This window comes from Botrytis sinoallii (genome assembly GCF_014898435.1).
Source record: "Botrytis sinoallii strain Bc 23 chromosome Unknown BSIN_005, whole genome shotgun sequence".
Taxonomy (NCBI): domain Eukaryota; kingdom Fungi; phylum Ascomycota; class Leotiomycetes; order Helotiales; family Sclerotiniaceae; genus Botrytis; species Botrytis sinoallii.
Window position 1 is genome coordinate 1,078,243 of NW_024066032.1, and position 26,790 is coordinate 1,105,032.

A 26,790-nucleotide genomic window follows, 5' to 3' on the forward strand; every position below is an offset into this window, starting at 1 on the left:
TTGTTGATAGTGTAGTCTAGTTGAAATATGAGAATTATTCCAAATGATAAATTCGTGGATTCGAAGTGATAATGCAGAATTGAATGTGCAGGAATATCGATATAATTAAGGTGGGGAATTCTTTCTATTCATATTTCTGTGCATGGAGCTAGAGTAGGTGACTTTGAGCACGTGATCAGATATTAGTCACTAACGGCTAGTTGTTATCCTGGCTATTTGGATTGATAATTTTCACTAGACAGGCTTATAATGTTTGTAAGTTTTTCTTCCCAGAAACAGAGATAACTTTTCCTCAACACGATGCACATTATCATAGTTCTCACCAGCAATTCAACTCCAAAAACTCAATACCATTGCACAGCATCAAACTTCCAATTCAGTCCACTCCACTCCATCACAGAATCTCCGTCCCATCCTGTCCATCATCCCCATGATTATCAAACCACCTAAATACCTCCTTCGCCTCATGCGTCATATGTCTAACCGGCTCATCCACCGGTCTCCTCAACGCCCCAAACTTCTCCAACGGCACCGCAATCTTGTCATGATACTCTAGAATCACTTCAAAATCCCTACACTTATGATTGATATTAAAATCCGGCACTGCATTCTCCTGCATATCCACCCAATAATGTCCATACGTATCCACATTTCCCTGACACATCAGATTCTGCAGCAGCGCATATACACAATGCGAGGCGTGGAGTTGATGGTACTTCCCCATCTGTTCGTTAGGGTAATAGTACTCTACACTCCAGTAGAGATGCATGCGTAGCCGGTTGAGACAGTGGATTTGATGGAAGACGTCGATGCGTCCGATGAAGGCGTCGGGGCCGAAACCGAAGGATTCGGGAAATTTTGCATACAAATCTGGGTTTTTGCCTTGATTTATGAGGTCTTCTCGGGATATGGGAATGGGATCTTGAGTCTCAATACGAGCCCATGCTGCGTCGACTTCCGGGGATGGAGGTTGCCGATAGATGGATTCGTTTTCGCGTTCTAGGAAGGTGCCGTTGAGTCGCCAGGTTGAAAGGGGAATGTCGATTGCGTCTAGAATTGGAGCTATGATTTTTCTAATGAGATGAGTTTCAGTGTTGGAAGATTTTTAGATCTTAAATTTTTCGGAGACTTGCTTCAACGCCCAATTTCGCTCTTTTCCACTGGGAACTTGCTTCCAATTAAGCATAGCCGCTGTGAACAAGTACAAAGACAGACAAAAGAAAAGACCATTTAGCCAACCCAGACACCTCACAAACGAATGATGCTTATGGCAGGTATCATTCTCTCCCTTTTCAGTATGTTCGAATAACTCATCGCCGACAGAAAAGCGGTTAAGAAGTCGATCTTCATCTTGATATTCGTTGTCCGAGTTTACATGAGAGGGATCCAATTCTGCATATGTGAATGGCTTATTGTGCTTGAAGATTTGTAATATGCGTTGATTGAAACCCATTTTGAAGAGTGGAGGGGTTGGAAATGGGAGAAGAGAGAAGTATAATGCGGAGAGAAAAAGCAAATGATAGATTAGTTGTTTTCAAACGGAATGGGAGATGGTATATTGTAAGTTATACAGCTAATGGGTATGATATAGCATCATAAATCAGGACTCGTGTTGCTTGCACTTCGGACCACCAGCAAGTGTGTGGATTGACAAATCACCTCCCAATTTTCGATATTTTTAGCAAATTCATTTTTCAATTCTATATTATTGGAAGTCACATCTTGATTGTTCTATTTCGAATCAACAATTATAACAATTCTAGGAATAAATGATTTGATGTATTAAGAAATATTCATCAATCTATTTTTGCCGCATTTCATCAGTCCGTACACCCATTAGTGCTACCTCACAATCAACACTCAACCCCTAACATTCGATTATCTCAACACGTTACACATACCCGTCATAACTTCCTCTCCATATTCTCTCTAGATAAGAGAAAACCACCCTCCTCTCTTTCAGCCAAGAAGAGATAAGCAACATACTGCACAGTTATCTAGATCCAACTGATCCACGAATATGCAAGCCAACTCATGTCGACAGTAACATGCACGACATCTATGGTCTCATGATGGAAGTTTCGGCTAATTTTTCCCGCTCGCGTGGCAAACATTGTGTTTCTCGGTTGGTGGTACAGAATACATTTTGGACTTTAGTTGGATGAGAAGAAATGCTGTGGATGTGTATCTATTGGTAGATTAAAATTTCATTCCCTGTGTTAATGATTATCTTGAAAAGTGTGGGTAAAGCTTCCGAGAACACATTTACGCGGGTTTGACGACTTGAAATATTCTGGACCCGAACTTCACACTCGGAAACAACTTTGATAGATCAGCAGCAGAGAACAAACGCCAAATTATCTTTGCATCTTTATCTTAGCTAGCTGCTCGCTAGATGTGAAATCTACGTCATTCGTAACTCAGAGATAGATATCTGAGGGGCATCGCTGTTTGCATGGATCATATTTCATACAGGGAATAAACGGATGGGCCACAGATCAAAAGTATGTAAGAATACATGGCTATAGCAGTACTATTGACATCATAACCGATTTAGCCTATTCTCTGTCACAAAAACGAGAATCGTGTAAACACTATCTTTACTCCTGGAAGTACCAGAAACGCTTGTCGTGAAGTCTCTTGCCCAAAATACTTGAAGTCTGAAACCGCTATATATTAAGCATCAATTCTAGGTACATTGAATCTCCCAAAAGAAACCCAAGTCAGATCAGTGTGTATCTCTCCTATTCATGGTGATAAAGAGTACCTCTCCCCCCCTATTCTAACTAACCCTGCTTACTCCCCACGTAATCCTCGCTTGCACACCCACACGTTCTCCATCAATTTTCCCATCCTCCCATTTCACTCTTGCTTCTCGGTATGTAACTCATATCAAACCAACTCTATTCTCGTGAGTGTGTAAAGTCACTCACACATGCAGATAGATATCTAAAAATGACGTATAACCCGTTACTTGCACGGATTGCTTCAGCAAACACAAACAACGACTTGGTGATAAAGAAACAATAATTTGAGGCATTTTTTTGCTCTCTACTTCGCCACAATTTTCGTCGCAGCGGAGAGTTTTGAAAAGTCTCATGATTACCTGCTTTGACATCCTTGTAGCGTTTTCGACAAAACTCGAGTTGCCCGATATACTTTGAAACGATACTGGGATCTAATTCACAATTTGTACATCTTTCTTATTTCTCGAATCGGGGTTGAGTTTGTATTTGCTTGCCGAATACATGATCCGATAGACTACACGACTCGTTGTTGCAAATTACGTCGGTTGTGCATATAATTGTTTAAGAACGTATTACAACACTGTTCTTTTCGGGGATGATCTTATCTTGTATGAATGAACGAAAAGAATAGATCGGCGGCAAGATAACAGTTAGTTACAATACTTCGAAGCATGTTACTCTACAGAATAATCTTGTGCAGCACTTTCGGATCTCCCGGTCAGCTTTGCAGGTAGATCGAAAAGACTCAGGCAATTTCACTCATTTGAAAGTCAAAAGAATATCTATATAAACAGTCCACAACTAGAAATCTAATCTTAATCCTCTCAACCATCTAATCCATAAATCCTTCCAACCAAACTCAACAATCCCATTACAGAAGCCCCAACACCCCACAGAAACCTCTCCAAAATGGTTCGAATGACCGCAATCTTGGCTACAGCCATTCTCAGTCTCGCATATGCTGCTCCTCTGAGCCCTGTTCAAGGTCTACTATATCCTCCCTAAAAACAAAAAAATCATTACTGACTGACTTAAGTAGAAGAAGTTAAAGCCCGAGGTGTGTTGGATGCTACGTACGCGCAGCTGGATTGGTTCATGGCTAAACGTAATCCAGAGCTATCTTATGTGAATAGCCGCGCAGCGGAATTGAGTTATGTGGTATGTTTTGTGAAGTTGCTGTGGGGTATTTAGCTCACGGGAGTGTAGAATTCGAAGCGGGAACCGGAGTTGAGCTATGTCAATTCTAAGCGCGAGCCAGAGCTCAGCTATGTGGTTTGTTTCACAGATATGTTGTTTTAGTATCCAGCTCACACGAATATAGAATTCAAAGCGAGAACCAGAACTTAGCTATGTCAACTCTAAGCGTGAGCCTGAGCTTAGTTATGTGGTTAGTTTGGCACTCCCCATTCTCGAATAGACCCTATTGACAAGTTTTCAGAACTCCAAGCGCGAGCCTGAGCTTAGCTATGTCAATTCTAAGCGCGAGCCCGAGCTCAGCTACGTCGTATGTACCGCACATTCCTCCTCCTTCTCCAATAGTTCCTGTCCCATCTACTAACTTCCAATTTCCAGAACTCCAAGCGAGAACCCGAGCTTAGCTATGTCAACTCTAAACGAGAGCCTGAATTGAGCTACGTCAACTCCAAACGTTCCCCGGAACTCAGCTACGTAGTAAATTTATCAACCCCAATCACCAACTCATCCACTAACATTCTCTCCCCAGAACTCCAAGCGCGAGCCCGAGCTCAGCTACGTCAACTCCAAACGAGAGCCTGAACTGAGCTATGTCAATTCGAAGAGAGAGCCCGAGCTCAGCTACGTCGTACGTCCCGCACATCCCTCCTCCTCCTCCTCCTCCTCCTCCTCCTCCTCCTCCTCCTCCTCCTCCTCCTCCTCCTCCTTCTCCTCCCCCTTCTCCTTCACCATACCCCACTAATCCCCACTAATCCCCACTAATCCCCACTAATCCCACCCCCCAAATACTAACCTCCTCCCCCAGAACTCCAAGCACGAGCCCGAACTCAGCTACGTCAACAGCCGCCACACGCACAAGGAATAAAACTCCCACCCCCATTCCATCCCCAGATCTCTCTCCGTCTTCCCATCAGAGAGATCAGATCTATCTTTTAATTTCCGAGTATCATACGCAGAGAGGGGAGAGCATATTCATGTATTCACGCGTGTGTGAGAGCGAGAGAGACAGACAGAGACAGAGACAGAGACAGAAATTGACCATACCCATCCCAATATCCACATCCATCAAATCAAATCAAAGCACGCAATTAATTTCCTTCCGTGACCTAACTTCAACTCCCAAGCGCTCTGATGTACAAATAAAGACTGAACAAGCGACACGCACACGGCACAGAAAAGAATATACATGCCCAATCCGCATCTCCCTTCCACCTATTTCCTTCTCGCCCATAATATGATATGATTCCTATAATGATGTGTATATATTTATACTCCCTTCCTCCCTTCCTCCGCATTCATCGAGCCATATCCACACAGCAGAAATCCCTCGATTCGATTTCCCACTCCCACTGCCCCCCCTTTCTAATCATCTCCCTCCCCCCATCTCCCTCCCCCCATCTCCCTCTCAATATCTATCCCTCAAATAAAACCAAACCAACCCACCACCCATCAACCCAAAAAATAAATCCCCAAATTTCAAACACCTAACTAACTGCCAACTACCCGTGGCATCCATCTATTTCTGTATTGATGAATATACCTATATATCCTGATCTCTATCCCCGTCCCCGTCCCTCTCTCCCCCTGAATCCATCGTTTCTCGTTTCTCCATCCCTCCATCCCTCCAACTCTCCATCTCTCCAACTCTCCACCTCGTCTCTTCCCCTCATCTCTTCCCCTCATCTCTTCCCCTCATTTCTTTCCCTTATCTCATCTCATTTCGCTTCGCTTCGCCTCTTCACTATCCCATCCCATCCCATCCCATAAAGAGTACAGCAAAAGTAGATACCTAGGTATGAAATAATAAACAAACCATACAACCAAGTACCTCCAGGGCTAGCTATAATCACGAACAGAATGTACAATTGACCAACTTTGATCAATATCTTCTCTACATCTAGAAAAATCCAACTACCCTATCATTCAAATCACATATCACACTATTCAATCAATTCATCAGAGTATTCATCAAGCCACTTATTGCAATTCAAATGAATCTTCATTCTCATTTCTCATGCTTCCCTTCTCATCTCTTTTAAAAAACAAAAGTTGATGACTAATTACAATTGATTAAGTACCCTTTGGTGAGTTTCATGTGCTTTCTTCGTCAAAGGTTGAAGAAATTACACAAGCCCACTCTTCCATTCCTATCTTCATTACTACTTTCATGAATAACGCCTATCCTTCCCCTATAATTTAATGGACAGAAATATTTGAACGCCCAGTCTAATGCATTAAAATGATCATAACCTTACTGCCGCAACTTTGCCCCTAGTATGCGGAGATTGGCGTTCCGATAATAAAAAAATGGTGAGAAGGTAGTTTGAAGATTGATGAAAATTTTCGAAATTTCGAACAGAGATATCAAGATGATTAAGGTCTCTTTGTAAAGGTCAATGGACAATCATCCTGTAATTTGTGTTAGTAATGATCAAGAGCCATTCAATGTGAATGTGTACTAACCATAGGGAAAATTGTAGCAAAGACCTTGATCTCTTCTGATTTTGGAGTCGGATGATGAACCCAGTCAAGTTCCATCGATGCCTTTCCAATCATAAGAGCAAGGTTCATTTGTGCATATTCTTGTCCCAGACAATAATGAGCACCAGTTCCAAAGACCAAATAGTTCTTAGCACCCTTTACTTCTGCGTCACCAGAGAAATAACGTTCAGGGTCGAATTCGTCAGGTCGGTCATAGACATCAGGATCGCGTAAAGCTGGGTATGTTGTTGGCACAATCATGGCTCCTATTTCAGTGGTTAGAATTGGATTTTCGTTTTTTATCAGCTTGACATACCTTTGGGAACAGTATAATCTGGAGTGATTGGGAATGCTTTCTTGGCAACATATGGAACCATGAGAACAGGAGGGCGCCATCTCAATAACTCTCTAACCACGGCACGAGTATATTTCATGCTTTCCATCATGTCCATGTTTGGTCTAACTCTTTTATCACCACCACGAGCGCGTAAGTTCTCCTCACGGACCTTATCTAAAACCTCAGGACGTTGGGCCATAACTTGGAATAACCAGGTGGCGGCACTGCTCGTAGCATCTTGGGAAGCGAACAAGAAGGTAAAGACGGTTTGAGCAATTTCGTAGTCGGTGAATTCACGGAGTAATGGTGTTGGCTTCGTCATTCCTTTGGTTGAGAGACCCTTTTCTTCTGCCTCGCGCCAAGCCGCGGACTCGAGTTGAGACTTGACCCATCCATCCATAATACAAGAAACTTCACCACCGGCAGCCATGCGAACCTTGCTCTTTGCGGCACATTTGGAGAATTCCTCAAGAACCATATCAGCAGCAATCTTTCCATACCAGGACTTGGTGAATGGAAGAATGATTGGGAAGTTGACCAATTCCAAGGCGGCAGTGATGTTGTAGTAATCGTCGGCAATCTTCTTGATAGCTTCGTCTGAGATGTAGAAACCAACGAATGTACGACAGGAAACGGCGCACAACAATTCTCTGAATTCGGACATGAATGGAACGGGTTTTCCTCCAGCTTCCTCGGTAACCTTGGCGAATCTTTCGTTGTATTGATTGTAGACGTCGTCTTGCCCTGGGAGATAACAATCGAGAGCTTTGCGAGTGAATAATCCATTGAGACCCTTTCGGAAATCAACGTGAGCCTTTCCGTCAAGGAAAACCCAGTTGGTCTCGCCCAACAATTTATGTGCTGAATCGACTACACATGGTTTGACGTATGCTGGGGAGTTGAAAACTTTTCTGGCCATATCCCGAGTAGAAGCAATAACAACGAATCTGATAGAGATTAGTGCCTGATTTTGGAGTGGCAGATAATAGTCTTGACCTACTTGTGGAAAACAGATACGCAACTGAGGTCACCGCTTGCCCATTTTGCTTGATATTCGTGGAATTTTGGATTGACAGATTGTAAAAATGGACCGATAAAGGGGGCTTTCCATGCTGGACCGATGATTGAACCTTTTTGCCAGAGATAACTACCTTGAAAGTTGTTAGTGGGTGGTGCAATTGGTTGGTTGACGCGTCGAGAAGTTTCTTACATTGATCATAAGCTACCATGAGGCAAAGAATTGTAAGCACAATCTGCCATGCGCTGACTTCTGCCAGTTTGGCTAGATAACCATTGAGTTGAGGATGCCCAATAATCTGAGCAAATTTTGCATCTGCCACAGGTGAGGCATAAGTGATATTTTGTACCACGTCCGCCATGATTTGTTCGTTGTGGTATCTGTACCAAACGAGGTGGTGAAAATGGTCGCAAGTAACAATTACACTCAAAGAAGGTTGATATGAAGAACAATCTTATAAGAAGAACAATCTGACGGTGGACTAGCAAGTCTCTGGTCAGAAGATATCTGGAAGATATCTGGTACTTGAACGATAGGACAAGTTGTTGAATAAAAAGGATTAAGAAGAATTGAAGGCAGGGGAAGGAAGAGAAGGGAAGAATTTTGGGTGGGAGGATGGGATGGGAAAGACGGGAATTATTATTGAATTATGAAGCACCCTCGCACCAGAACTTTTACCTCAGGTTGTTACTCTACTAGGTAATAGTTAATTACCGTAAGGAACAATTGGGAAGTTACGGAATTTGATTAAGTAATCCACTCCAGCTACCATGGTGACCTGAATGACGACCGGACCCAATCATCTTGGATCCAATTTGATGAGTTTGGTTAGATTGGCACATTGGGACACAATCGGGTGAATAGACCGATCTGAAAAATTCATCTAACGTATTTGCTATTGGATTGTACCAGGATTAGATTTCACTAAAGACCCTCGAGAGGAGAGACCTTTGCAACAAGGGTGAATCCGCCCGGCAAGAAAGGATAGAAAGGAAAGAAAATTCGAACATGAACATGAACATCAGTGGAGTGGAATTCGAAGAGCTAATCATACTAGGGAGGAACTAGAAGGGAAAAAAGGCCATCTATGATCTATTGACTAGTGGCGCGAGATGTTGGTGGATTCATCTGGCCCATTAATCATAATAATGATACTAGAAAAGACCTAGGTATTATTGAGTGAATTTAGGAAGGATGTGTAGGAAATGAGATACTCACAGTGGTCAGTAATGACCTTGGAAGTAGCAGACAATTAGAATCTACTCAAAAAGGAGGAGTGTAGCGAATGCGCGTATTGTACCGGTACCTAGGTAGTTGGTTACACATTCACTTTTTCTATACCGGTACTCGGTAATCTTTTATATGCATTAGATAAAGGAGGGCAAAAAAGAGAAGTTAAAGAAAGGTATCTCATCCTATCACAAAGACGTCATGATTCTTTCAATTCATTTATTCAGGTGTCTAGGTTCTCTAGGGAGGTACCTAAATAGATAACGGAAGCAAACAATAGGGCTAGATGTTACCTAGTTCAAGGGTTGTGGGTTGATGTTCATAGGTCAAGCATTTGAATGAAGAAAGTAAAAAGTTTGTATAAAGAAAAGCATAAGCAAGCAAGCAAGCAGGTACGAAATGATTGTGGTTGGTTCTCGTAGTATGTGCCGGATGCTTTCTGTTGGTGCCATTGTGGTGGTGACCCTTTGCTGACCTGATTTATTGTTTCTGAGCCCAATATCGACATCATCATATCATCCGTCCCACCACCACGAGAAATTAAAGATGTACATGCTACTTCGCAGGTACCTTGTAGATACGGGAGAATCCTTGTCAAATAATATAATCCGTCACTCACTCATACTTGTATTACCAACCACTTTCCACAGCCAAGGTTCCGAAGCTTCCATACTAAGTTGGAGGGAGGAAGAGGATTTGCAGTAAATTTCATTCTGGAACGACATACTTGTATATTGTTAGATATGATATATTGTTCTAACCATCCTACAGACTTTGATGGCCAACGCCTAGATGAAGCCACTGTTAGATTCTACATATCAAAAGCATGTCATGAATCTCCATTTCTGACTAAATCACGAGAGATCCATCTATACTCGGATCCCCCAATCTGTATGAAGTACTCCATACCCAGTGAACAAAACTGGTGGCTGGTTATAAGGTACAACCAACTCAACAAACACAAGTCTTGGCATGCATGCATCCCCTATTAAGAATATATCTTCATCCCCCGACAGAATTCTCCCAAAAGCAGCACAAACAACTTCAATGAACACCAGGGCCTCCGACTCAAAACACAAAACACATATATCAATCGGTATCTACATACGGGAAATATCATATCACGCCAGATTCCTCATCAAACAAAACCCTCCGCACCATCTCCAAACTCCAAACTCCACAAAAATCCACCCAAAACCTAATCTGAATCAACTTCTCAGATCACCTCATAAATAAAACATGTGTTAGCTCAGTCCACCGAGGAGTCCAGCAATGTTATTGAATCGAATGCTTTCTTATACGCGTATATTTATTACACACTTACATAGATGCAGAACGGAATATATTATAATGATAACAGTGGGGAAGTACATATCTATCTCGAGTCAGTTCTGTGCCTGTCTTGTCTAAAAATCTAGTCAGCAGCATTGACCAACATACATATTTTACAACCACCTCAAATTTTCAAACCTCAGTACCAGTATTCCACTCACATCATCTCTAATTCAAGGACTCAAAACCCCCATTTTCATCCAACTTGAATAACCTCCAAATAGTAAAACCATCTATCTACCTATCAGGAAAAGTAGAATCTCAATCTATTCAATCCTCTTCACACAATCCATTCTCTACGCCATGATTGATTTCCAGCCCCCGCCCCTCAATAGCAATCGCGAGAATCAACAAATCAAGCTAGAATTTCACGTGAAGGAATATATAGCCGAGCTATTCCACGGAGCATTTTCCATGAAAATGGGCTTACTTTCTCGGAAGAAGAGGGGTCGAATCCTTCATCATGATTAGAAGGTGACATATTGATCACGAGTCAATTATCTCTCTAGTGGGAGATTCTAGACTTGGTATTTACTGGGTGCGGGTAACCTTGGTTTACTCTCATATATTTTGAAGTGCATTGTTAGGCGTTTGGTCATTACTTTGATTTTCTTGGGACGGGCCCTCATATGGATATTTCAGTACGAGATATGTTTTAATAACATATTCCTGTCTTTTCATCTCTCTCCTTTTGATATTCTTACCCTTTCTGCCCTTTCTGCTTCACTTTGGGTTGTCTGTCAATTCCACGCGTCCAAACACTCGCAGAAACATCCCTATCGCATTGCTAAATACGCATTCCTTCACTCACATACAATCGCAGATATCAGAAGATTGATTCTCAATCCAGCTGTGCTCGGATTCAATTTGTACTGGTCTATATCCCAATCTGAGTTATATACAATGAATACAGTTCTACCTTTCTATCTCACACCAGGAAGATTTGAAGAGAAAAAAATCTACCTCTTGAATACACTTATACACACCATTATCATTACACAAAGATTGGATCTCCAATAATGAAATCAAGTATCACCTCTATCCACATACCTCCACTTTCTCATTCCTCCTAAACGTCATCTTTGAATGAATCAAATTCACAATCTTGTAGTCAATGAAAAAACATCTTACCTCCTCTCTTCCCATTTCTCATTTCTTTCTTATCCTTCTTCCTCTCCCTTCTCCTATTTCTTCCTTACTCTCTTCTCTCTCTTTCTCTCTGCTTTTCTCCGCTGCTACTCTTTTTTTTCTTGTAACTCCTTCATCTTCTCAGTCGTTTCAAAAACTTCATATTCATTGTATGCCTTCAAGAACTTCATTTTCATTATGTGCCTTCAAGTTCTCAAGTATCTTGCAAATTTCCTGAAACAACACTCCTGCATATGGTCATTCGTATTTTCGGATCTAAGTCAAACACAAATATAATGTTTCATCCACATCTTCATATAAATCTTGTTTCCTATCTATCTCAAGAAACATGGTACGTAGGATCTAACATCCATCTTCCATCTCCCATTATTGATCCCTCCGCTTTCTTCCCTCAAACCCGGCCCACAATCTTTCTTCTAGAATTGAGAAGATCCAAAAAATCAATACAAGCATGTAACGAATGACCATTCATCATCACCACACGTCAGAAATTCCTTCCCATTACAAGCACACTCACACATCTACCAATCCACCATCCACTATCCATCATCCATCATTCCAATAACCCAATAATACCCCTCTAAATTCCAAACCGCATAAACAACCCATCATCCCATTTCAAGCCTCTTTCACTTAGATTTTTAAATTCTCATTAGGTACCTATCTACACAATTCCCAAAATCTCCTATCTAAATAGTCAGAAAATCCGCATATGGAATCTAATCATATCCAAAGCATCATCAACTTTCTCATTTCTATAAGTAGAATATCGGGATATCAGTTATATCTTGATTTGAGAATAATATCTATACATTATACATTATACATTACACATTATACATTATACATTATACATACATTATACATTATACATTATACATATACATTATACATTATACATTATACATTATACATTATACATTATACATTATACATTATACATTATACATTATACATTATACATTATACATTATACATTATACATTATACATTATACATTATAAACTATACACTAAAAAATATAAAAATCGATTGTCAATCCATCAATCCCAGAACTACTTCCTATATCTCATACTCCCTTTTCACTTAATATCCACAAACCTAACCCAACCCACCTCAACATCCCAATCTTCAATCAAACAGACACACATACACAATATCCAAACACAAACCATTCATTCCTTCCCAATCCCATAGACTCACCCAGACCCCCTCGCTAAATATTCAAATATCTCATCTCTCATCTCTCACGGAAAGTATATATCTCTCTCTGCATCTTCATCGTATCTTCATCATATCTTCATCATATAGAAATTTTGAATATAATTTGCTAGAAAGATATATAGGACTACCTAGTACTAATTCATCATATCATTATCATCCACGAATACCTAGGTATTAACAACAAATTTTCTATATACCAATCTCAACTAGAAAGTACAAAAAGATAAAAGCATTTTTGTTCAAATACTTCTTCTTCAAATACTTTTTAAGTTATGTATTTATTTCAATATTCACTTCTTCGGAATTTGTTGATTTCATTTTATCTCCATTCTCTGTCATCTTTTCTTTTCTTTTATCTTTTTTTTTAACTGAAAAAAGGTAGGTATCTATCTATCTGTTCATCAAAATATATAGATGTATATATAAGATTATACTATACTATATTATATTATATTCTTTATTTACTTACTTATTTACTTACTAACTGAGGAATTAAATATGCTATGTAGATATATATATAAATACCCACCCCCACAATCTCCAAACACTCCAACCCTGAATCTCTCAACCCTCTCAACCCTCTCCCTAGTATACACACCATACCATCACATCTCACCCCTCCGATCTCACTCTCTCAATCTCATTCCCCAATCCCCATTCATCATAAAATCAGATACCCACTCACAATCACTATAGATACTCACCAGTGGCACTACACACAAAAATTCATTCTCGCTTCGCTGGGTATCCATACTCTCGAGTCTCTCGATGGCTTTTAAGGTTTTAGGGGAAGGGAGAGGAGGGAGTTTTTGGAATTATATTATTGGAATTGCTGGAGAGGTATAGTTTCTTAACTTTTTTTGTTGAGGAATTTAGGGGTTTGGGTTTGGTTTGGGTTTCGGTTTCGGCTTGTGATATAATGGGGTGGGTGTATATGTGTTAAGATGAAGATGAAGATGAGTATGAAGATGAGTATGAAGATGAGTATGAAGATGAGTATGAAGATGAAGACAAGTTTGAATACGAATATCTATAACAATCCTCAAGCGAAAAGCATACATATACGTGTACGGATTACGAGTTGAGAGTGAGAGCTGAGAGTCAGAAGTCAGAAGTAACCAACATTTCCTCCCCATCTCCTCCCCCCCTTTTCTCTCCCCTCATCCCCTCATCCCCTCATTCCCCCGAAAAAAAAAATAAGAAAACAAGAAAACACAAAATCAGATACCTACTAGATAATCAAGATACAATAATATAAACTCACCACCACTAATCTGATTACCCTACTCTTTTACCCCTTTTACCCCTCCTACCTACCTACCTATCTGATATCTGAAAATTGAAATTGGATTTCTAATCGAACTGGAATGGTTTCTTGTTTTACAGTTTTATATGTTTACCTAAGTACCTAGACATTCACGGTTGTTTATGAAAGACGATGTTAGATGTATGTTTCCATGCATGTCTTTCGCTCTAGGTTAGAATCTTGTTTTCTCATGAATTGGGATTGCGTTTGTGTAAACTTTATTCTTTCCTTATTGCATTCATATCCAAACCTCATATCCAAATCCACATCCATATCCCCAACTCCAAAACAAACATCCCACCATCCCACCATCCCACCACCCTCAAAAACCCCCTTTCCCATCCCCATCCCCAAATCCACAATCCACATTCCACACCTAAACATATCAAATCCAAAATCCACCCCAACAACTCAAAGCTTATCTACAGATTAAACAGACTCCACTTCTACCAATCTTCAATTATATTCTATATCATATGGATGGGATAGCTGTCGTCTGTTATGATATGGTATGTTATGGTATGATATAATATGATATAATATATATATATATATAATACGAAGTGAGTATGAAAAACTAGTAAATGCGCACTAAGTATCCCGAGGTCTAGGTAGATAGTCTCCTTTTGATAAGCGAGTAAGTATTGGGGAGTGGGGAGTTAGGAGGGATTTGAGATCAGATGAGATGAGATGGGTATATATATATATATATATATATAAAGTTGCCAGACGATAGCATGTATTGGATAGGGGATGGGTAGATTTGTGGAAATAGAGTGACAACATGAGATGAAGCGGAATGGTATGGATGGATACATGGATGGATATATGGATATATGGATATATGGATGTATGGATATATGAATATATGGATATATAAATAAATAAATATATGGATGGATGGATGGATATATGAATAAAGGAAGAAAGGGAGCAAAGATATCGCATCCTATTGCATGTAAGAAACATCAAGAGAGCAAGAACAATTATCACGTTTCTAAGACTTGAGGATTTGGAATGTAGTAATACGGGCAAGTACCATCCAATTTCCTATCGAATTTTGTATTTCCCATAGATATCTACCGTCCATCATGAAATACTTGGGAGCGATAGTTGTGCAAATCGACGGGAACAATATATATTGACCATTTAAAGTTGAATACAAGATTAATACAAATACAGGTGCTTTGCTTCATGACATAGAGTTACTTTTACTCTGTGAGCGACTACTAGGTCTGCAGTAACTTCACATTCCTCTGTAAGAGAATCCATCTTGGAGCTATGCTTTGAGAGTACACCATAAATGCATATGTAATCCACGAACTGTCGCCCATCAATGATCTATTCACCACATCACCATAAATACCACACCCCCAGCAACCCCATCTCTCACAACATCCTCACCTCTCCACCTCCCCTCCCTTCCCACTCCACTCCCCCCAACTCCCCTCAAACTCCCCCACCTTCCTCCACCCATTCCCCTTTGCAATCTGCGCCGCCGCCCGCGACCTCACCCCCGACTTACAATAAAACACACACTCCACGTCCTTCCCCGGCCTCTCAAACCCAAAGCGATCTTCAAATTCTTCCTCGCTAATACTAAACGCATCCGGATCCGTCGTGATAGAAATATTCAGCGCGCCGGGAATGCGTCCTGTTTGTTGCACTTCGAGAGGTGTACGGACATCGATAATATGAGTATCGGGATGTGGAGCGGAAGCAAGTTTTTGCATCTAGAGGAAGAGAGAGAGAAGGAATAAGTCAGTCATTTCATTTCAGGAGAAACAGCGAGGGGAGAGGAGAACAAACATCTTCAAAAGTGTAGTATTTTGATTTCGTCTCCGATTCCTGCGAATACAATCTTCCAACGTATCTCAATCCTCGAGCCGACTCTCGACCAAAAATCCCCGCGTTCATCAACCCACCATCTCGAACCCGGATACTGAAATTCTTGCGACGGCTCGTGGACAACTGCGATGTGGAATAACATTTTACAGACGAAGCTCCCATGCGCGTTCGGAGCGCGCGGGCTAAGGTGCGAGATACTCGAGGGGTAGACATATTCTTGGTTTTTGGTGCCGAAGTAGTGAAAACAAAATCTGTGTTCGACGCGGAGTAATTCAATTGACTGCGAGGGTGTGTACGGTCGGGTTATGGAAAGGCTTTCTTGCTATTCGAGGTGTGGTTTTGATGGTGGGATGGAATGAAGGGATGAATTATTACCCTGGATTTTAGGTACGTCTAGCGATCCTTGTTTGATTTCGTCATGTCATTATCAACTCGTAGAAATAATTGAATTCACATCAAAATAAAGAAAACAAAGGGCATAGAACCAAATCGCAAGTTACTCAACCAAGATGTTTTCATGGATTTTGCGATTGTAGAGTAATTGGGTTTATCCATTAATTTACAAGGCGGCTCGCCGGGAGTAACAAATAGCTAAACATCGTTCTCAAACGGGCTCACCGGGAGCTCACCAGGGGTTCGCCAGGAACAACTTGCCATGTAAGAGCTTAAAAGCACATGAATATTCTCCGTTTTAGAGAGTCGATAATTTGCCGAGTCACAAAAACACATCAGATCTTTTTACAAAAACCAAATTCGGAGCTAGAATCTTAATTCTCGGACACTTCAACAGCTGTTGCAATTCAAGTGTATTATAGATCCATGATAGAAGGGGCCATAGTACCCAAAAACGAAGATCGATACACGATGAATAACAGGTTAACACGATAAATTGTACATGATAATGGGTATCGATCTATTTGTTTGATTTGAAATGACTTGTACTCCTTGAACATATTCCTCCCCCCTTAGTTCGGGCCAGCCTTTACTCAGTCTCTCTTCAACCTTTCAACCCGGGGCAAAATTATCCCTCGGGATACCTCCAATTTAAAACAACATCCTACTTGGATTGGCTTCCTTGGCAGGATCTTCCCCCTCAGGCTTCTTAGCTACCGGACTTCCATGGGCAAAGAACAACACCTTAATAGCAATTGCCAAACCTGCATGTAGAACAACTACCATGATAAGTAATATTTTACTTGTCTGTTTATCCGTAGCGCTGAGAACTGGATATAAATTCCTAAGGAGGAAAGCAACGCTCAACCCGAATCCAACTCCTACGAATACCCAATTCATGATTGTAAGGGATGACCAGGAGACCAATGCGACAGGAATCCATACGAGATTGGAGTAGCCGTAAAGAGCGGCGCATTCGAGAAGATTGGCAGATTCGCTGCCAAAATATTTGAGGGCTAGGAAGAGAAGGATTGGAATTACGAATGTATATCCATAGATTAGACCCGCGGCGCCTGTAGAAGGATCCAAGTTAGTATTATGTTCATTCTCTCTAGCCACGAATGCACTTCAATGTCCACGCAAGAAGAGAGAATAACCTACCGCTCAACAACCCAAAATCGTACGCAAATCTTCCTTCTCCTCTTTCCGCCAGATACAAACTAACCGTTCCTCCCATGAATAAAATAAAAATGACCGTTGTAGCAATCCAAAATGGACCATACAAATCCGGATTCCCCTCTAACACATCCAGGAAATTTGCACGAGGATATAAAGCTGCCCAACATCGTGCTAGAACGGAAGAAGTATCGACATCGAAGAACTGTGAGTAGAAATGTAGGGACCAGAGGTAACGTTTCGAGGTATTGGGACCACCTGCAGTCGCTGGAGCGGGCAGACCAGGCGATGTGGGCTTATTGCGGGATGAGGAGGGATTGTTTTCGAAATTGGAATTATGGAAGGAGAGATCTTCTTGGAGATCAGTGTGGCCTAGATCGCCCTGGGTTTGTTAGTATGAGAAAATGGGTTTGGATTCAAGACAGAAAAATGAGTCCTGGGGAAGTAAGTGATAAACATACCTCCTCATCCACATCAACAACGACATCATATCCAGCTCCTGACATTTTGTTTTGCTGCAACTAGAATAATTTAATGTTGTGAGGATTCTTGCATGAGTGGTGTTCTATGTTGTAGCTTGGGACAGCTTGCGAATCTGGAGATAGACGCGCTAAGAGATGCAGGCGATATCATCCCTGCAAAGCGAGCGTTCATTCCGCTGATTAGATGAGATGAGATATCAAAAAGTCCAAAACGAATAAAATGTAGGTATTCTTATTCATATTTCCAAATTCACACAAAGACACCTCTTCATGTTATACTAGACGTGAGTCACTTAGATACATTCGTTCAGATGACAACAAAATTGATCTAATAGATCTCTTGTGCTTAACGTTATATCTTTCACAGTAGCCATAGTGCTGAAAAGACTTTTATGCTGATCCACCACGATAATAAGACTAAAAACTACCTACCTATTGTTATATACCTATCCACCCTTGAAGATAACCACCGATTGTTGTATTACCCTTGTTCTACTACGTACTGAGAGATTCATTATCCTACACCGTTCAAGTCTGATTAGATTTCTGTTGGAAGGGGGCTTGCCTACCAGGCAATAAATGAATCTTATCTGTGTCTTTTGTATTCCTCATTTAGCGACTAGGTCGTCTGGAGATTATGCCGGCTCGAGAAAGAATGTCGCAATGTACCATTTGTCACAAAGTCATTGCTTGCCGCAACACTGGACATTATGTAGAATAGATAGTTCGTTCCCGTGATGCATCCATTTGTCCAAAGCAAGAAGTCCTCCAATATTGGCTCAAGGCCCACAATCGACTAGAAAGCTGAATCAAATTAGTTCAGACAGGCAGGCACATATCGACTTCAAATTCAACTGCACACGAAAGAGTGTTCTTGAAGATATTTGTAATTGGTGTGCTGAATAATCGTCTCATTGCTTCATTTGCCTCATGCTATTGTTCTCAGATACAGAGCCGGCCACGCAAAGAATCCATTGATACATCCGCGCACCAATCCTCCCTTCCACAATCTCCCTGTGAACCCAAACGCCATAGGAGCGAAACATTTACTTGAGCTTCTTCTTTGGGCGGAGTTGGTTGGTGTGTCCGCACTTCTTCTTTCTGCAGTTGGTAGCACGGGGAGGGAGACGGGCCTAAATTCGTCCATCAGTATTTTATGAATTGATGAGAAAGATCGAAAAACGTACGTAGCACTTTCTGCAGATCATCTTCTCGCAGTTGAACTTGGAGGCAAGGGCCTTGAGAGATGGCTCAATAATACCACCACGGAGACGGAGGACCAAGTGGAGAGTGGATTCCTGTGGGCAAAATAATGTCAATCAACCAATTCCGAAACTTCCATCTTGTTATCCCCTTCATATACACCCTCCAGCTCCAATAGATTCCAAAGACATCCAATCCAAACTTGTCGGTTCAACCTGGAGTGTAAGATAATCGTACCTTTTGGATGTTGTAGTCTGAGAGAGTACGTCCGTCCTCAAGTTGCTTTCCAGCGAAGATCAAACGTTGTTGATCGGGGGGAATTCCCTCCTTATCTTGGATCTTGGCCTTAACATTGTCGATGGTGTCAGAGGACTCGACCTCAAGAGTGATGGTCTTGCCCGTAAGGGTCTTGACGAAGCTATTGTTATATCATCAGTTTCCTATCATTTAAATTCGTGTATCGATGTCGCAAATAATTCCGAAAATCGTATAATCTTAAGGTAGGTGGCGGGTGGGATATCGGGGGTTCTTACATCTGCACTAAAATCGCAAACAAGGTCAGTAATTACTCGCAAACATTCGAAATGACCGCAAGGGCTGTATATACTTACTGGTTGCTGAGGTTCTTCGATTTGTCGTACTTGTCGTGGAAATCTAAATTTCGAAGTCCCAACTCAGATCGAATATTGCAAAGAATGTGGGTTGGGAAGCGAGAAAAACCCTAGCGCATTTAGTCACATGACATGACCAGGTGCTAACCCTCGAATTTGAGGCTGCCTACCTAGTACTCATCAAGTAGGTAGCCATCAAGGTGAAAATGATAGGATGATGTTAGAATAGAATTGATCCCATTGATGTAAACGTTATGAGTCTGAAGGTTTCATTCAATCATTTCTCTGGGTATCTACAATAAATCCTAAACACCAATGAACCTATTCAAAGCAAGATCGCACCCTTTTCCAATACGTCCGAACCAGAACTATTACCCGTACCCGTCTTACGAAAATTGCACACGAATTAGGGAACCTAATTGCTTCATCCTCACTCTATCGTAGGAGAATCAACGTCTTTCTCGTCGAATTCTTCCTTCCCGACGTCGCCATCCACCTCGTCGCCATGTATCATCTCCTCCTGATTAGCGTTTTCTTCCTCACTCTCTTCCTGCTCTAACAACTCTTTCCTACGCTCATCTAACATCCATTTTTCCAATCGAACCTCGGTAGTAAAAACACCCTGTACCAATTTTTCAATAGATGTTCCAATATTTCTCGCTATACCAGTCAATGAGAGCATGAAGACACCATCTAACAAGAACAACTTACCAGCAATCTCAAAAAAGGCCTTAGCACTTTCAGGTAACTCTTCAATTGCCCGATACCTTCTATACTTTTCACCTGGGCGAACAATATCTTGGGATTCTTCATCATCCACACGTGCTACTGGCTTCTGAAGGGTTAATGTTTTGTGAACTTCTTTGGCCCGATTGATTGGATCCGGATCAACTATTTCCATTGTCGTCTCAGATATGATATCCGTCAATGGGAAGAGCTCCAAAATTTGCTGCGGAGCTGTTCACAATCTTAGTAAAAAGTATGTTCAACCAATGTAGTACCTGCTCACCTTTTTGATCTCTATCATCGATCCAAGTCTTGTGATACCAATTCATCCAGTCATCCATTTGTTCTCCAGTCATTTTAAAAACATCTGCATCTGTAATTTTGATTTCATCTCCACGCTTCAAGCCTTCAGTCGTATTGTCGAGCATAATACTTTGCCATTTGGTCCAGTTGATTCTTGCAGCTGTGGCATCTAGATTGCTTTCTGGATGACGGTGTATGTCATCGAATGGCTGGCTGAGCTTTGTGGCAATAACTATCAGACTGGTGAGTTGATATTCTGGATACCCAGTTGTTCCATGTAGCCGCTTGTTATGGATCGGGTATGAAAAATTGTATTCCAGAATCTCAGCAAGATGATTTACAGCCATGTAAATGTCAACTGAGAGATGTTAGAGTTTGACAGAACCCTGAATTTGAGCTTGAGAACACACCTGGAAGACCCAGATCTCTAATACTCTTGTATAGAAGTAGTTTGTGGTTTATTGGGGGGAAAACCATTTCGAAATTGAAATTGAAAAAGGAAACCATATCGAGTACTGTTTGATGAAGTCTATGCCCATTCAAGATGCTGTGGATTTCGAGTGCTCTGAAATAATGACCTGGTAATCGAGCTCTCATATCTTTAGGAATTTCTTTAATCTGCATTCGTTTAGTACATATGGAACTATGTCTACGAACCTCACTTACCGCTCGTGTATAGATAATCTCATCCCTAGCTGCCCATTTATATATCTCTCCTAAACTTGTAGGCAGTCGCAAAAGTAATATTCCAAGGTAGCAAAACCCCAGAGTCTCAATTAATTTTGGAAGATGTTTCTTGGTCCTAGATGCTCTCTTCCTACTCATAACAGTCGAAGCCGTGCTTCTATACCCCGTCCCATCCGTATCCGTCTCGTCCCCTTCCGTCGTTGACCCAAATTCTGTCCCATACTCACTTCTCTCATCTCCCGAACCTTGTAAGACTCTCAATCTCAATTCCCACAAATCTCTTACGATAGTTTCTAGTTCTTTTGGAAAGCCCTTCACTGTCACTAACCAGTGGGTTTGTTTCCAAAGGATTAATTGGTAACATTGTAAATAGAGTTGTGTCGCATCACGACCCCCGAAAACTTTTTCCACCTGCTCTTTTTCCTCTCGTCGCTTTCTGGACTTCTTCCCTTGTTGATTCCAGTCATCCTCATCTTGTTGAGTTTGTGTAAAACCCTAGATTGGTTAATTTTATGAACATTTTGGTTTGGAAACGTTTACAAACTGCTTGCTCATGACCTCGTTGACAAAACTTTTTACCATCTTCAATATAGAATTTTCGAGCGCGGCATCCTTCTTCGCTACATGTCTCCCCTCTGCGAAATTTATGATAATCAATGGCCGATGACATAGCTTATAGCAGAGATTAGCACTTTGAGATTTTTGGAATCATGACCTTCAGTGACATATTCAGTACATAGAATCGGGCATCATTTTCCCGAAATCGTTTACGTGGAAAAATTGGCGCTAGAAGCGGGTGGACAAAGCACTTCAACTTTTTTTATATTAACATACAACTATCGTAGCAGGTACTTCACTGATGGAAATTATAGATTCATGCGTCTCACATAGATTCTTGATAACTGGGAGATAATTTTTTATTTCGTGAAAACAGACTATGTAGCATGTCCGCTTGACTACGCCGGTCAAGAATATCATAAAACAGCATTCAGCTATAAAATTATGATACTGGGGATACTAGGAGAGATAAGATAACCAGTATGACCAAGTTTTCGTAGATCAAATCGCCCCAACGTAGACCATAAGAATGCAGATATCCGAAAGCATCATATTCCTCTGGATTTAAAGGACCTTCGAGCGAACAGATATTCACGCAAAACAACCCATGCTATTGCGAAAATCTCGGTGATATTACTTTTCAGATATTTAACCAGATTTTGGTGCCTCCTTTCCATCGATAGCGAGTTGCTCACCCATAGCAGTGAGGACAATGACGTCTAGAAGAGGGACCTGTCAGTGATGTGTTGAATTTTTCCGAATATGCGTTACTTACTAGTGTCCTTGTCGGAGTCGAAAAGACCACGGATCTTTTGTCCGACCTCTCCATCTGGCAACTTGACATCCTCCTTGAGATCACCTCCCTCAGACATCAAGGAGAGGAAATCATCATCAGTGATGTTGAGCTTTAAAGATTCGTTAGCGAACGCGCCCAACAATTGACCATGTATTTATGTTCTTACCAATTGGTACTCGACACGGGAAACGTTGGGGACATCCATGTTGTGGGTGGATGGGCAAAGTTCTTCGAGCTTCTTTCCGGTGAAGATATCGGTGGCGACGAGATGGACTTTGGCGTGACCGTGCTTACCAGTCTTGGAGGTAGACATGTCGATGATCTTGCAAGGGCGGTTCTTGATGCAGACGAATCCGTTCTTTCTCAAAGCAGAACATTGCATAGGGTAAGTGGTGGATGCACCAGCATCGGCGGAATCAAAGGTGTGCTCATGCTATTAGAAAGAAAAAAAAGGTCAGCTATCAGATTTCTATCATCTTCGTCGTCGTTGATTTTGGTTGATATGCACGCAAAGCGATTTTTGGTGGGGGGAAAGAGTTCATGTGCGGGGTGAAATCGACACACAGAAAGAAAGGACAAAATTCTATCTTACTTGAGAGTCATCAACTGGGGCTTCTCCAGACATCTTGAGAGGTGTTCGGGGGGATTTGGGGAGTTAGAATAAAATTGATGGAGTTGAGGAGTCGTGATGAGAATGATTGCGAAAAGATTAGGAGATGTGGAAGAATTTATAAATTCGAGGAAGAATAGAATGTGGTGTGTGGAAGGGAATCTGGTCCTGGAAAGATTGGTAGATTTTAGCGATTATTAGTTCCAGTTTTTTTGTGAAAAAAAGTCGAGGGTGGAGACCGTTCAACCAGTTAAATTGATTCATTTGAACTTCATTCCTATTACGGTTATTGGATAAACCGGGCATGGAGGAGTGGCTGAAAAATACCAAGCTGCTTCTCCGATTTTGATTGGCTATCTTGATCAACTATTGCTGTTAGTTGTATTTTCGGGTTGATTTAAAGCCACCTGGGCAGATTTGGGTGCAAAGTGAGGGGAATATTGATCACGTGACATTGCTTCCAAGATAAGTAGTACTGATCAAAGAGGGAAAGAGTGTGTTGAATGAAGAATACTAGACATTTTAGTACATTAGTATATCCAAGTTCGCAATCATTTTGCTTGTGTATCCACAACTTTATCGTCCAGTCTTCTCATCAAGGTACTCCACTACGTAGGTAGGTACCTAGCCACGGACACCAGCCACGAAGCAGAAGTGGCTTGAGATGCAAAACCGTATTCCTTATCGCTATCGCTATCTATTCGTACATACAATAGGTAGGTACCTAGGTACCACCGGGTAGTATTCCACTCCCTTCAACAATTATACAAAGCTTTCAAAAACAGCTTGAGTAGGTACTTTTTCGTGTTGAGATGTAATGTTTCAGTCATTTTCCTGATATAACTTCTCCAATTGAGGTAACCATTCTCATTACTTTGCTTTGTTGACTGTTTACAAAGCTTTGGGTGCTGAGGATGCCATTTTCGATAATCTGGTCTGTTCTATATCGATAAGCTGAAGCTCCCTTTTGTTTACCTATACTTAACTGCTTTATTCAGATTACACCAGGAGTAACACTTCGAGTATTCCGTCTAAAATATAAATCTTTCCCCTTTCGATCTATTATTGGCGCATGGGGAGAGAAATTACCTGATTTACATTTCAACCATCAGAATGTGGTCATTAGATCGATTATCCGGACATACAACCCCTTCTGCCTCTCCACCTCCCCCATTAAATAGGATCCCAAATCTCCCTCGTCGACCGAGTCATCTTGTGCCATCTCCAGTTGGTGGTAGACCAGCATTCAATCCGAGATCGTCTTCACTATCGTTAGTCTCCAATGACTCTAATTCATCTTTGCTATCATCACGGAGACCCAATGGTTCGAACCTCAAACAAACAGTTACACCTCCGAATGTGCCAGACCCTTTGGAGGTTTTGGGAACACTCTTGAACAATGGAGAAGGCACAAAATTGCCATCAACGAAGAGCCCGGGGACTGCAAACGGGACAGTTGCTCCTATTAAAGAGGAAGACGATGAAGGTGAATGGGATTTCGGAGGTTTAAGTCTACAAGACATTGTAGCAGGAGAACCTCTCGATGTTGAGGTTGAGCATGTATATAAATCTCAAACACTGGAGGAATGTATGTATACTACTTCTTAAATCACAATGCGCAATTGCTGATAGCTTCAACAGATGAGCGCGATAAAGAAAAGTTCGAAGACCTCCATCGATCAATTCGCGCCTGCGATGACGTTCTTAATTCAGTTGAGATAAATCTCACCAGCTTTCAAAATGATCTTGCTATGGTTTCTGCAGAGATCGAAACTCTACAAGCAAGATCAACGGCTTTGAGCGTAAGGTTGGAAAATCGCAAAGTAGTAGAGAACGGACTTGGGCCTATAGTGGAAGAGATCAGTGTCTCTCCAGCTGTCGTTAAAAAAATCGTGGATGGAGCTATAGATGAAGCTTGGGTTCGAGCATTAGCGGAAGTTGAAAAACGATCAAAGGCAATGGATGCTAAATCAAAGGAGCAACGCGTTATAAAGGGCGTGAACGATCTTAAGCCTTTACTGGAGAATTTAGTTTCCAAGGTAGACTTGCCTACTCTTATCCCTCCTACAAATATATTGACGTTACATCTAGGCACTGGAAAGAATCAGAGATTTCCTCGTTGCTCAAGTGAAAGCATTGCGATCGCCAAATATAAATGCACAGATTATTCAACAACAGCACTTCCTTCGCTACAAAGATTTATATGCATTCTTGTATAGACATCACCCAAAGTTGGCTGAGGAGATTGGCCAAGCATATATGAATACAATGCGATGGTACTTTCTTAATCAGTTCACGAGGTATCTGAAGGCGTTGGAAAAGATCAAGCTTCATGTATTAGACAGACACGATGTGCTCGGATCAGATGATGGGTCTCGTAAGGCTACCCTTCTTTCGGGATCCAAACAAACAGGTCCACCGCATGACGCATTCAATCTAGGTCGACGAATCGACCTTCTCAAAACCCCAAACCAAACTGCACTTCCCTCCTTCCTAGCTGAAGAAGACAAACAAACCCATTACATGGAATTTCCCTTCCGCAACTTTAACCTCGCACTGATTGACAATGCTTCCGCCGAATACTCCTTTCTTACCTCTTTCTTCTCTCCTTCCCTAACATACGCTACCATCTCCCGACACTTCAACTACATCTTCGAACCCACCTTTTCCCTCGGCCAGTCTCTCACCAAGTCTCTCGTCCACGAGTCCCATGATTGTCTAGGTCTCCTCCTATGTGTGCGCTTGAATCAACACTTTGCATTTTCCCTTCAACGCCGCAAGATCCCCGCCGTAGATTCCTACATAAACGCAACATCCATGCTCCTCTGGCCACGCTTTCAACTCACAATGGACATCCACTGCGAATCCGTCCGCACCCTCACATCCGCCCTTCCTACCCGCAAACCCTCAGCTTCAGAACAAGCTAAACAGTCCGCAGCGCCACACTTCATGACCCAACGTTTCGGTCAGTTTCTACAGGGCATCTTGGAATTAAGTACGGAGGCAGGTGATGATGAACCTGTAGCGAGTAGTCTGGCAAGACTGAGAAGCGAGATGGAAGCCTTTTTGACAAAGTGCGCGGGGGTCATGCCAGATAAGAGGAAGAAGGAACGATTTTTGTTTAATAATTATTCGTTGATTTTGACAATTGTAGGGGATGTGGAGGGTAAATTAGCCGGGGAACAAAGGGCGCATTTTGAGGGGTTAAAGAACGCTTTCGGAGAGGGTATCTGACCCGTCACTTCTTTTTGATATTGGATTTGAAGTTTTTGAGCGTGTACACTTATCAAGGCGTGTTATTTTGATCATCCATTTTGTACTTGTGCAGAAAAACAAAAACTTTTATTATGGCAGGAATAGAGCCAGAAATAATCTACGC

At 41.5% G+C, this 26,790-nt stretch overlaps 8 protein-coding genes across 8 annotated transcripts; 2 read left to right on the top strand and 6 right to left on the bottom strand.

Annotated features, from left to right (window-relative positions):
- Positions 1–394: 394 nt before the first annotated feature.
- EAF02_003484 (uncharacterized protein) lies at positions 395–1,453 on the bottom strand (the record flags this gene model as incomplete). Its single annotated transcript, XM_038899532.1, has 2 exons — positions 395–1,073; positions 1,257–1,453. The coding sequence occupies 2 exons, from the start codon at positions 1,451–1,453 to the stop codon at positions 395–397; spliced, it is 876 nt and encodes a 291-aa protein (XP_038760459.1).
- Positions 1,454–3,656: 2,203 nt separating this feature from the next.
- EAF02_003485 (uncharacterized protein) lies at positions 3,657–4,806 on the top strand (the record flags this gene model as incomplete). Its single annotated transcript, XM_038899533.1, has 8 exons — positions 3,657–3,732; positions 3,787–3,905; positions 3,954–4,019; positions 4,069–4,134; positions 4,186–4,251; positions 4,320–4,418; positions 4,471–4,569; positions 4,747–4,806. The coding sequence occupies 8 exons, from the start codon at positions 3,657–3,659 to the stop codon at positions 4,804–4,806; spliced, it is 651 nt and encodes a 216-aa protein (XP_038760460.1).
- Positions 4,807–6,314: 1,508 nt separating this feature from the next.
- Positions 6,315–8,138, bottom strand: EAF02_003486 (uncharacterized protein; the record flags this gene model as incomplete). Its single annotated transcript, XM_038899534.1, has 5 exons — positions 6,315–6,350; positions 6,405–6,688; positions 6,739–7,706; positions 7,760–7,910; positions 7,970–8,138. The coding sequence occupies 5 exons, from the start codon at positions 8,136–8,138 to the stop codon at positions 6,315–6,317; spliced, it is 1,608 nt and encodes a 535-aa protein (XP_038760461.1).
- A 7,280-nt stretch (positions 8,139–15,418) lies between these two features.
- Positions 15,419–16,231, bottom strand: EAF02_003487 (uncharacterized protein; the record flags this gene model as incomplete). The annotated part of the gene is made up of 2 exons (XM_038899535.1): positions 15,828–16,231; positions 15,419–15,751 (listed from the first exon to the last, which is right to left on the bottom strand). Exons 1-2 carry the CDS (start codon positions 16,077–16,079, stop codon positions 15,419–15,421), a joined length of 585 nt encoding a protein of 194 aa, XP_038760462.1. The 5' UTR covers positions 16,080–16,231.
- A 679-nt stretch (positions 16,232–16,910) lies between these two features.
- EAF02_003488 (uncharacterized protein) lies at positions 16,911–17,941 on the bottom strand (the record flags this gene model as incomplete). The annotated part of the gene is made up of 3 exons (XM_038899536.1): positions 16,911–17,332; positions 17,421–17,817; positions 17,897–17,941. 3 exons carry the CDS (start codon positions 17,939–17,941, stop codon positions 16,911–16,913), a joined length of 864 nt encoding a protein of 287 aa, XP_038760463.1.
- Positions 17,942–19,981: 2,040 nt separating this feature from the next.
- Positions 19,982–22,184, bottom strand: EAF02_003489 (uncharacterized protein). Its single transcript, XM_038899537.1, has 5 exons — positions 21,992–22,184; positions 21,427–21,942; positions 21,171–21,378; positions 20,741–21,118; positions 19,982–20,688 (listed from the first exon to the last, which is right to left on the bottom strand). The coding sequence occupies exons 1-5, from the start codon at positions 22,115–22,117 to the stop codon at positions 20,162–20,164; spliced, it is 1,755 nt and encodes a 584-aa protein (XP_038760464.1). The 5' UTR covers positions 22,118–22,184; the 3' UTR covers positions 19,982–20,161.
- A 469-nt stretch (positions 22,185–22,653) lies between these two features.
- Positions 22,654–23,426, bottom strand: EAF02_003490 (uncharacterized protein; the record flags this gene model as incomplete). The annotated part of the gene is made up of 4 exons (XM_038899538.1): positions 22,654–22,724; positions 22,781–22,910; positions 22,968–23,234; positions 23,394–23,426. The coding sequence occupies 4 exons, from the start codon at positions 23,424–23,426 to the stop codon at positions 22,654–22,656; spliced, it is 501 nt and encodes a 166-aa protein (XP_038760465.1).
- A 1,098-nt stretch (positions 23,427–24,524) lies between these two features.
- On the top strand, positions 24,525–26,645 carry EAF02_003491 (uncharacterized protein; the record flags this gene model as incomplete). The annotated part of the gene is made up of 3 exons (XM_038899539.1): positions 24,525–24,999; positions 25,053–25,450; positions 25,503–26,645. 3 exons carry the CDS (start codon positions 24,525–24,527, stop codon positions 26,643–26,645), a joined length of 2,016 nt encoding a protein of 671 aa, XP_038760466.1.
- Positions 26,646–26,790: the final 145 nt, after the last annotated feature.